The sequence below is a fragment of the Terrapene carolina genome, unplaced genomic scaffold (genome assembly GCF_002925995.2).
Source record: "Terrapene carolina triunguis isolate 2854851 unplaced genomic scaffold, T_m_triunguis-2.0 Scaffold93, whole genome shotgun sequence".
Taxonomy (NCBI): Eukaryota; Metazoa; Chordata; order Testudines; family Emydidae; genus Terrapene; species Terrapene triunguis.
Genome location: NW_020664444.1, coordinates 12736703 through 12748699, shown reverse-complemented (window position 1 = coordinate 12748699; position 11997 = coordinate 12736703). Strand labels below are relative to the sequence as shown.

The following is an 11997-nucleotide window of genomic DNA, read 5'->3' as shown; positions in this document are numbered from 1 at the left end:
GGGGCACTGGGGGCGGGGAAGGGCCCGATCCCGCTGCGCACCGAAGTGATCCAGGGGGAAGGCGCCCTTGTCCGGCGGCCGCGGCGTGAAGCTCTTGCTCCCGAAGTTCATGGCCGTGGACATGGTGCCGCTACCGGGGTCTCTACCGGGATCGGCCGCTAGCCCAGGAGGAGTAGCCGTACTAGCCGAATGCCGAGTCAGGCCGGAGCCAGCGAGTACCGAACGAATCGAGCGGGGGCCCGCCCAGCCATCCGCTCTCCCAGGCTTCTGGCCCCGCCCCCGCAGGGCCGCGCTCCTACCCCCAGGCCAAGTGAGCCGGGTTGCATCGCTATGGCAACAACATCAACCCATCCCATCCTTGCTAGCGTAGAGTGTCACCAAGGCAATGGCCTTGCCGTGGAAACACCACTGTGCAATGACATCATCTGACAGTGACATCAGCACCGGCTGCGCCAAGAATGACATCACTGCAGTGTCAGCCCCCGTGTTGCCATGGCACCTCCAGGCCTTGTGTCACCATGGTAACGCTAGCATTCCATCTTCATGTCATGGATAGGCACTGAAGTTTGTTGGCCCAGTGGAGCTGCCTCCTTCCCGGACTGTGGGCACGAGGCCCCTGGGGCCAATATGAATGCAAACACACACGCCTGGTCCCTCTCTGCACTTCCCCATGAGCGCTCACCGCCCACCAGCCACAGCCAGGGCCTGTCTTAGTACCCCCTGGGCTCTTTCACACTATGGAGAGAGTTCCACTCCCTCAGCCCCTCTGCTATCCTAGGCAGCTTAGAGCAGTCTGGAAAAATCTGTAAGTAGCAGCAGTGGTAAAACAGGTAGAGCCCTGCGTGGATACAAAACTTGTATCTGCATCCAATCCATGATCCGCAAAAATGGTCCACAGATATAAAGCGGATATTGGCGGATTTGCAGGGCTCTAAAAACAGGGTTTAAAGTGCACCACAGCAATCTGGCTCGATTGATTAATTGATTTTGGCCCGGTCTGTGTCCTCCCATCCTGCTACTTTAAGCGCTGATCCTGGAGCACTCAAGTTTTGAGCAAGGTACCAGAATTTGGGCCTTTATACTCATGTGGGCCCACCGGCCAAGAGCAGACGGGGGGCTGGTCCGGAGAGGAACCAGTGCTGTGGCCACATAGCTGTGGCGCACATGGAGCATAAGGCCAGGCCTGTGTACGGTGCCCACTGTGGTGGGCTGCCCCGGGCACAGCCCCTGCTGCCCATCCCAAAAAGGCTGTCCCTGGTCCCGATGGTGCCCCAGATTTTCTAGTGCCTAACGCAGCTGCGTAAGGCTGCGTATGCCTAAGGACGGCCCTGAGGGGAGATTGGGTAGGTGGAGTTTCTGTCGACCCAGATAGACCAGGAATGCCCTTGTCCTTGCTCCAATTAATCTCATTGAAATGAAGCTTTTCTTCTTCATAAAATCAGTTATTTTCCTAATATGCCTCCATACTCTTCCTCAGCTGTTATTCCAAATCCAACAGATGAGAACAAATTCCAGGGAGAATGTGTTTAGGGAAGGAAAATGAACTGATTTTTGCTGAAATATTGAGCTAGTTATCTAATTCTTAAACCTCAAGATAATCTGTTTGCACTTCTCCTTTTTAATTAATCCAGTGCCTGAATGAAGGAAAAACTAGTCCAAACAGCTCTTTAGTGGAGACAACTCAACAGAATTTATGTAACAACCAACCACCTAATTGCTGAATCAGCAGTATTATTATTATTGTCTGTACTTTTCCAAACTGGCATATTTACTAAAAGGGAGCCTGATCCTGAAAGGTATTGAGCATCCATAATTTCCCTTGATTTAAGTTGTGCACCACCTCCTCTCAGGATTAGATCAAGAGGACTCAATTAAAAAAATTGCCTTCAAGGCAATATAAGTATATAATCGCTGGTGAAGTGCTTTGAGAGCCTTTGAGAGAAAGGGATTTGAGAGTTGAAGTTCCTGTGAAAAAGGCTGCAGAGGTTACACACAACTTCTGCTCTAGGGAACCGTCAAGCTCTGAAAAACGTCAAGGGGTGAAATCCTGGCCCCATTGAGTCAATGGGAGTTTTGCCATTGACTTCAGTAAGGCCAAGATTTCACCCAAGGTGTGTGTACCACAGCAAAGTACTTCCTCATCCTCCATAAACCCTTAGCATGCTCAGTCACACACAATGTAATGCCAAGAGCAGGTGTAACTCACACACCTCCTGCGTATGGTGTTCTGTCCCATCTAGTGGCGCCAAGATGACCACTTAGAGAGAGATTAATGAGTCTGCTCTACAGCCTTAGCTAAGAGCCATATGACTTTTAGCTCATGCAGTAGAGGCTCATGCACTAAGCTCCAGAGGTACCAGAGTGGATCCCGCCCACCGATGACCAGGGTCTGTCAGTGTTACACAGGGACTTCCCAGCACAAAATTCACCTTCAGAAATGAATGAGCTAATACCTTCTAGTGAAGGATGGAGAAGCTGTAAACTATGCTGTGTAGCCTGATTAGTTGATAACAGCACAGGTGCTTAGAGATGGGGCAAAATTGTGTAGTTCATAACTAGACAGCCTTTTTTCAAAGTTCAGGACTGCTTGGATCTTAAGTTTTGAATTGAGCCCATCTCTACAGAACATGAATGAAGTCAAATAAATACACCAGCAGCAACTACTGGGAATGGCAGCCATGCTGTGTATTGTATGAACATTCTCAGTTCTCATTCTAAAACAAGACTGAAAAATGGTGTTGATTTAACCCAGATTTGGTTAAAGCCAGTTTTTCATCTGTTGACTTTCTTTTAATTAAATGAGTGAGATAAGTAGAAAGCATTTCAGGGTGAAGAAAAATTGTTGCAATTGTTAAGAGAAACTATTACAGAAGTATTACCTGCAGCACCATTTAAAGTGCTTTTTCTTTATGCTTTGATTGCTTTCCTATTACCGTACTTGAAACTGTAAATGGAAAATTACACAAAGTTGTATTACATAAGCAACTGTTTTACACAGCTTGAAATACGAGATTTTATTTATCATTATGTTTCCAGGCCTATGAACAATAGATGTTTTTATTATAAAGTAAATAGCACTTTTCCACTTGACTTCATTATAATACTTAGCAATAAAAGGGAGATGTTTCTCTCTCATAAATATATGCAACATGATGCCTCCTGGGCCTCAGAGGAATAAACACACGACAAAAAGCTTTGCTTTTTCTGAACGATTTTAATTGATGTATCAACGTATCTGATTTTACCAAACTGCCTGAATTATGTTTCATAGCTCCAGGCTTAATGGGCTGGGTTACTGCCTCCCTGCACTCCCCATAGTGAAAGTGGAGAAAGGGGGAATCAAAGGGAAAAATCTCAGTGGGAATCCCATCGTGAAATTATTTCCTGATCAACAGGGGACAATATGTCTCTGTCTTTTGGTTGCACCTGAAAAGTTTTGTCCCCCTGCTACATAATTCCCCATCTAACTTAGGGCAGTTAGTCTTTTTAATGACCCAAACTTCAACTTGGTTCTAGAGGAGGTTTTTGGTTTATGTTTACTTAATTTATTTATTGCAGGTATCTTCTAGAGTTTCCAGTAAAGATACCAATTGTATTAGAATTGCATATAAGCAGTTTAGTGGTTCATTTTTCCCAAGGGTATAAAATGAAGCCAAAATTAGGTAAGTAGTGTGAAAAAAAGGGAGTGCCAACCCAGGAGCAAATCAAGCTAACTAGTTCCTTCAATACTTTCTTCTCTGTAAAAGTAATGCTGCAAAGTAACAAGATGATATTGAATTAAATGCTTTTCCCACATTATCTCTTTCAAGAAATATGGTAAGTGAGATTCCCTGAGCTGAGAAGATCTAAAATAGCTGTGCTATAAGAAGATGCCGATTGAACATTAGTGCCAAGATTTTTGAAAGCAACTAATGCTTTGGGTGTCTCCAGTTTGGGGTTCTCAGTTCAAAGCACCTTATGTGGAGAGGTGCTCAACGTTTTCTGAAAAGCGGGCCAATTTCTGATGCCTCAAGTTGGCCACCCAAAAACCGAAGGTCCCCAAACACTAGTTACTTTAGAAAATCTGGACCTTCACCTTTCAATTTACATTACTTTGCACATGTAAAAGATTTCCCCATTACTTGAATTAGTGTTGTTCTTTAGACTATACAACCCACAATAATACTGAAAAATTGTTGTTGTTTTTTACAAAAAGATTGCTCAGTAAACCTTTTGCCAGTAATTTGTGTTTATTTGATGGTTGTACAGACATAGATTTAGGAGATTGTCACATTTTGGGGTTCAACCCAGACCTGTGAGAGGTTGTCACCACCTGCCCTGTTGCCCTAGGTGCCTTAAACACTCTGCTACTGTGGCTCACAACCCGGACACCAACAGCCAGCAGACAAGCATGCAGTTCCCTGAATATCTGTGTGCTGGGCAGCCCAGGTTAAGCTCTCTCTGACCCTAGCAGCCTGCCTACAACACAACAGCCCCACCCTGCTCTCCACCAGCTTTGGTTACTACTTGTAAGGTGACCCCAACGCACCCCTAGTCCCAAATTTCCCCCAAAACCGTCTGCCCTCAAGTGTCCAGCCCTCTTCTGGAACACTCAGAAGTAATAAGGTTTGTTGCTATTTGAAGAGACCAATATACAATTTATTACTTTAGCTGGAGTTAACAATCCCTTCAATTCAAACAAAACACTTGGTTGGTTTAGATTAAAAATAAAACAAGTTTATTAACAAAAAGAGAGAGGTTTTAAGTGAGTTCAAGTAAAAGGGAGAAATACAAGTAGGTTACAAGCAAATAAAAGTAAAATATACTTTCCAGTGGCTATGACTTTACAATCTACTGCCTTAGTTCAAGGTAGATTTCTTACCGATCTTTTTCTTCCAAGCAATGGATGACTTTCTTTCAGTCAAGGTCTTCCACAGAAGTACAAGGTGCTGGTTTCCCTTGTCTTCCAAGGTGAATGATCTTTGCCTAAGCAGGTTTCTCACCTATATTCAGTTCCCGAGTCTTCAGCCTCTTGGTTAAAGGACCCATCTTTCTCGGCTTGCAAGAACTCTGGCCCCTTGTGTCTGTCCAGTGATGGATGCCAAGATGGATGCTTCTTTCTCATTATATCTTCCCAAACTCACTGTGACCAAAGCTGTTCTTTGCTTCCTGTGGACTTCCCATCCCCTGGCTGGTTTATATGTAAATGGGGCTTCCATTGTTTTTTGGTCACATCTTGTTTAAATTTATGGGTTAACTTCCTTCTTCTCTGGGAGAAAACCCATTTCTCCCCGTGTTTGGTCACCGACTTTAAAGTATAATATCATTAAGTATCCATAATTCCTCATACAGCGTTAAAACATTAATATCATTGTGAAATGTATCACCAGTGTGTAAGTAGTTTTCATAAAGGACCTTACCGGATAATACAGTAATAGTGCTTACAATTAGTAGATTCAATTGCTTATCATCTGAGGTTCAGACCACCGCAAGAGGCTATCTCCCCCACTCAGTAGGGTTGATGGATTTGTTTACCTTTTACGTAAAGGTGCCTTCATTGTGTCTGCCTGATGACCAGGCTGGTCGGACAATCAAATACACTTTTCTTTATCTAAGGCAGGCTGTGCTTATGCATTGCTTGCGAAACAAATTTTAGGAACATAATTCTAGCACATATTCATAACTCGTTGTACACAGCCCATACATACATCACACAAGAATATTCATGATCAGTTAGTTATTAGTTTTCCAAAGATTTCTTATATGATACCTTTTAGATACAGATTATGATTACAACAATGTGTGAGGTATAGTATATGAGGCCTGACGAGAGTTGCTGACATAGAGTAGTGAACGGCCAATGGGCCTCTGTGTCACAGAAAGTATACATGTTTCAGCCAGTTAGAGTTAGCTATGATACCCTTTTATAGCTACCAAGCACATGTACACTATGGAACCCAAATCCTGAACTGGAATCCATTAGCTTGGATGCCAGTGAGATCTTGCACTGATCCCAGGACCGTCACTAGCACATCCCATTGCAGGGACATAGCCTTACAGCACGGAGATTCAAAATACCAAGTACTTAATCTGATAATATTTTGTAGGTCTGATCATGAAGTCCCTGCTTGGGCAAAACTCCTAAAAACTTGAGGGCTTTATCTTGGAAGAGCTGCGGGAAATGTGTGCTTGCAATCAAATGAACAAGAACAAACACATCAGACATGAGTTTGATACGAATGTTCATTCTTTATGAAAAGAAGAAGCTGAGAAAAAAAGCCATGGCAAGCTGTTCCAGACTGTCAGCGTTCCCTAATGCCGATCTGGAGAACGCCCCTAAGAGAAAGAGCAATCCAGGGCCATTCAATCCTAGGCCTTGCCCTGACACTGCAGCTACTCCAGGGTTCTCAGTGGGGCTTTCTGATATGTATTATCATCTTATTTAACATTTGTCTTGTGTTAGAGCCTACAAGCCAACCAGGTCAATGCTGGATCATTCTCTCTCAAGATTCAGCCAAAGCAGCACCAGGAATTGAAAGAGAAAGAGAGAAAAGAGCAACAAAGAATAGTCAGAATGTGCAGAAAGTTGCCCAAAGTCACACGGTGAGTGAATTTGCAGAGCCAGGAAGAGAGGTTTTGACCCTGAGCCCCCAATTCTAACCACTAAAGAATGCTCCCTCCTTCCCTGCATGGACTCACACATAGGGACATTTTTTGGAGTCAATTGAACCAAAGTCTTAGCTGCATTTAAGATACAGGTTGTATCCCTGTCTCTGTTTCCATTATCAACTGGGGGTGACCAGGAAGAAACTGCTGAATCCAAACACAAGGAACTCAACTCTGTAAAGAAATATCTGACTAGATCAGTGGTTCCCAAACTTTAACAACCCGTGAACCCCTTTCACTAAAATGTCAAGTCTCATGAACCCTCTCCTAAAAATTTATATTTCCAGGGATATTCTCCTTGACCTGAGTATAAATTATAAAAGCAGTGATCTTGGAAACATAAACGTTGTTTTTATGACATACTTATTACACACTATTTATTATTAATTATCAATTAGCATTTATCGTGACAGTATTTTTATTACATTATGAAAACGGCAACACACTTCCAAGCTCCCACTTTCGTAGCTTGTGTCACTTTGAATAAGCCTGTTATAAGACAAGGCTCCTAGGTTTCATCAAGGAGTATCAGATATGAAACAGCAGGAAGGTATTTAAGAAGCCAACTCAAAGAGTTCCTCCTACACAAGCATTCAGGTCTTGAGCAGTCCAGGCAAACACCGCTTGTTACAACAAAGCTTAAACTTGTTCTTGATAATAATTTTAAAAACAATACTAGCTGCCTATTTAATTTTAAAAACAGCAAAAAATATCCACCTCCCTTTCCATTTCTTATAAGGAGTCTTGAAGTTTAAATCTCCTCAGTGTGATAGAGATGCTTGCTTTGATCTGCTTAGCTCTTGGAAGTCCAGGAGCTCTGTGCTGCTGATCCCGTGCTGCCCAGGGTTCCTAGGGACAGCTCTGTCCGCCATTAGGGAATTTTTTCCCTGAGAACCCCCTGCAACATTTTGCGAATCCCAGTTTGGGAACCACTGGACTAGATGGATATTTGTCTGTTAGAATGTGGCCTGAGACCGTCAGCTCATTTCACATAGATTCTGACTGAATCTCAGATGACTATTATTTTGAGTTACTACCATCCTGGTACAATTCTGAGCTGCTACCATTTAAATAGGCAACCTGCAGATGAAAGATCCTATATCCCATGATCTTTGAACTCTCCAGTCTCCCCAGAGTCCACAAAAGCATGAAGAAAAACTTCATAATTCGACCGCCTCAAAAATCGCTTCCCAACTCTTAACAATCACAAGAAAAATGTCTTTTCTCCTTGGCAAAAATTAAGATTCACAAGTCGCACCTCTACCATCAGTAACAATGGTTTATACTACAAACAGAAACTATAATGGGCATCCCCATCAGTTCTGAAATCCCAGGATCTCCTGTTTGCTTGTTGGCTATGAGAGACTGAATGAAGAGCAAGATTGATGGTTCTGAAAGCAGCAGAGCTCCTGCGGGAGATATGTTGTGAAGGTGGTGCCAGCAAGCACATGGGAAGATTGTTACAAACCCAGGATCTGCATGCGTCCAGCTTTGTTTCCCTATGGAGCCTAGTGCGGGAGGCAATTTACCAATCCCATTTGCTTTTCCAGTTATCAGAGCCATCACACACAATATATCATGACTCCCAATGTCAGATGCACAGAACATGGAAATGCAGCTAGCGTTCTTGGAAAATCCGCATTAAGATAATCATTTTCAAAAGTACTTTGAAGACTTTCTTTTCTAAGCAGACTGATTTGACAGTTAAATGACATGACTTGCTTGTGCCACAAAGTATGTGTCAGATACTTAGGATATTAGTCACTTATGCTTTTAAGAAATAAATAACAGGGGCACAGAAGCTGAGGGAGACACAGGTGGGATCTCATAAACTCTGCCAATATACCATTACAGGAAATGGAAAGGGGCCAAGGTTTGAGAGCTTCCCCCTCGCCCCCCCCCCATCAGCATTTGTCAAGGTGAAAGGAATCCATAACAGCAAAGAACATCGTGCTTTTTATCACACCAAAGTCTTTTAAAAATGTTAACATTTAATAGGGTGTTCCCATGCTTTCTATATTTCAGATAACAATGCATGGGCTGGTAGGCATCACTACAGGTTGTAATTCGGCTGAAAAGTCTTGTGATGCGTATGAGCTGCTTGAGGTTCACTCTCCTGGTTTATTACATTATCAGAACTCATTGATTGAATTACAGCCTTATAATAGCTCTCTCCCTCTGCATTATCCTACTATTATTGTGGTTGTTATTACCCTATCTCCAATTAGAGGATTATATGTCCTTCTCAGGGCAAGCACACAGAAATTAGGTAAGTGTGGATGTTTAATCTATTGGCCCAGTTTCTACAAGAAATGCATGAATCATTTCCCTGAGCTGCAGATAAAATGGCATGTGTCCACACAGTAAAATTTGGTCCCTGGGGGTTGATGCTCCTTCCAGCTTGTGATGGTGGAGGGGAAAAGAAGCTTCGCAGAGTGAGGAGCCGTGTGTTCGGATTGCCTCTGAGGCTTTTCCACTCAGCTTATCCAGAACACCTTATCCAGTTCTGGAAGAACACTTCATCCAGCTCCCCGGGGGTCCAAAAAACTCAGTTCGAATCCAACTCCTCACTCAGGTGACTCTGTTAGGCATGTGACAGCTCTCTGCCCAGGCTGGCCAGGTCCAGACACGGGGTTTAGGTACGGGGTGATACCACAATTCCAATTCATGTCACACGCTACACAGTTTATATTCATCTTTCCTACTACTAACATCTATACTTCTTGCATTTAAGGACCAATTACTTTGCAGATTGTGTAAGGCAAAAGTTCTCACATAATCATTCCCTGCTATGTCTGCACTTATCCAAGGATCACACTACAGGTTCTTAAGTCAGTGGGAGTTTTGCCTGAGAAAGGTTTTGGCTCTGTGTAATTACAGAATGTAACTGTAGTGGTTAGGAATCAGGTACTATCCTTTAAAATAGTTTGGGACCCCTTTAGTGGGTCTCCCTATCTTCTATTGCAGAAGCCACCAGAACCCTAACAGGGCAATAGCTAGACTTTGTATGTTTGTGTATCATTAGTAAACATGAATATCTGGAACCCAACTGCGTCCATGTGGTTTTCTCGTATTCTTAATATTGTGGAGAGAGCAAAGAGTTAGTAGGATCCATCAGCACATATCTTCAGGCCACCATAGACCACGTCTCTAATGGGAGCTCCATCTGTCAGAAAAGGGTACTTTTGGGAAGGTCCATTAAAAGAAATAAACTCAGGACGGCTTGCATAATGGCTTGACAAATCTTCTGAGTGATTTTCCCATCCATATCTTCCCTCTTTCTTTCCGCACACCTTGACCAGAGTCTACACTTCCTAGGGTTATTCCCTTTTTGCCATAAAACCCCTTTGATAATAAGCATCTAAGAGCGGACAGGGATGTACAGTCGCCTTTGTTAATTTAGTTAGCGTTTATTGATTCAAGCTGCCTTTGGCTGATGTAGTTTTATTATTAATAAATAATCAGCATTTTCCCATCCAAGCAGCTCACACCCTGAGGCTTCTGAGGCCCCTAGCAAAAGTATTATTAAAGTTAAAGATTTCTAAAGGGCTCTACTACAGCACGGCCTAATAATCAAGCAGAGTCTACAGCCGACATGAAAAATACCCTGATTTGGAGAATATTTTATATAGAACCAAATCGGCTCCTGTCTTGGCTCCTGGCAATAGTTAAAATTCATGGCACTCCGGGCTATTTTGCAACAATTTGTTTTGCAGAATACATTATGTCTCCAATGAGTTTGAGAGCTAGATTCACTCCGCTGGACACAAAGGAATGGAATGAGCGTTTGCATGGTGCTGCACCAGAGGGGAGCATTACTTCTTGGACAATATCTGGGAATATATCTGGGGATTGCTGATGCAATTGCCAGTAGCAACTCCACAGGCTGAGGCTGCCTGTGAGATGCCCCGAGTCAACTCATCATCCACTCAGCTTGGATTTGCCTCCTTCCTGGCTGGGTCCGCCCTGTTTCGGGACTGCATCAGCCAGCCACAGGCCTCACACCACAGCAAGTGTTGCAGGCACTTTTATCGCTGCACCCTGCTTCTTAAGTCCAAAGCAGACTGCGAAGAGTTACAAAGGGAACTCACAAAACCAGCTGACAAACCAGCAACAAAATGGCAGCTGAAATTCAAGGTTGATAAATGCAAAGTAATGCACATTGGAAAACATCATCCCAACTCTACACACAAAATGATGGGGGTCTAAATTAGCTGCTCCCACTCAAGAAAGAGATCTTGGCGTCATTGTGGACAGTTCTCTGAACACATCCACTTCATGTGCAATGGCAGTCAAAAAAATGAACAGAATTTTAGGAACCATTAGGAAAGGGATAGATAAGAAGACAGAGAATATCATAATGCCTCTGTGTAAATCCATGGTACAGCCATGAATACTGTGTGCAGATCACACCATCTCAAAAAACATATATTAAAATTGGAAAAGGTACAGAGAAAAGCAACAAAAATGATTAGGGGTATGGTATAGCTTCCATATGTGGAGAGATTAAAAAATTGGGACTGTTCCATTTGGAAAAGAGACCACTAAGAGGGGATATTATTGAGGTCTATAAAATCATGAATGGTGTGGAGAAAGTGAATAAGAAAAAGTTATTTACCCTTCCCATGGCACAAGAACCAGGGGTCACCCAATGAAATTAATAGGCAGCAGGTTTAAAAGAAACCAAAGAAAAATTCACACAGCACACAGTCAACCTGTGGAAGTCGTTGCCAGGGGATGTTGTGTAGGCCAAAACTATAACTGCGTTCAGAATAGGGTGACTAGATGTCCCAATTTTATAGGGCCAGTCCTGATATTTGGGATTTTTTCTTATATAGGCACCTATTACCCCCCACCCCCATCCTGATTTTTCACATTTGCTATCTGGTCACCCTAGTTCAGAAAAGAATTAGATAAGCTCATGGAGGATAGGTTATTAGCCAGGATGGTTAGAGATGCCCCCCATGCCCTGGGAGTCCTAAACCTAACTGTCAGAAGCTGGGAGTGGATGACAGGAGAGAGATCACTTGATAATTGTCCTGTTCTATCTATTTCCTCCTGGCACTGGCCACTGTCAGAAGACAGGATACTGGGCTAAATGAACCATTGGTCTGACCCAGTATGGCCATCCTTATGCTCTTCCACTTTATTTTCTGCTGCTCAGGGCTTGTAGCCAGGGACCAGAGTAACCCAAGGGCAAATTCAGCACAAGGGACTTCCCTTTCCCATTCTGGGCCCAATACTTCAATGGGAACAGAATCCGGCCCTTACTCTCCTGAGTGCTCAAACACATTGCTGAGGATATTCACCTGAAAATAACCCCCTGCTCAAGTGTTGAGGCTGAAATAGGAG

General features: G+C 43.3%; 1 protein-coding gene across 1 annotated transcript in view; it reads right to left on the bottom strand.

Moving 5' to 3' along the window:
- The window catches only part of LOC112120364 (cytochrome c oxidase assembly protein COX19), a 3666-nt gene extending 3469 nt beyond the window's left edge, over positions 1-197 (bottom strand). The window contains exon 1 of the mRNA XM_026650731.1: positions 42-197. Within this exon, the coding sequence (XP_026506516.1) occupies positions 42-123 (82 nt within the window). The 5' untranslated portion in view covers positions 124-197. The remainder of the gene's footprint in view (positions 1-41) is intronic.
- Between the last annotated feature and the right edge of the window lie 11800 nt (positions 198-11997).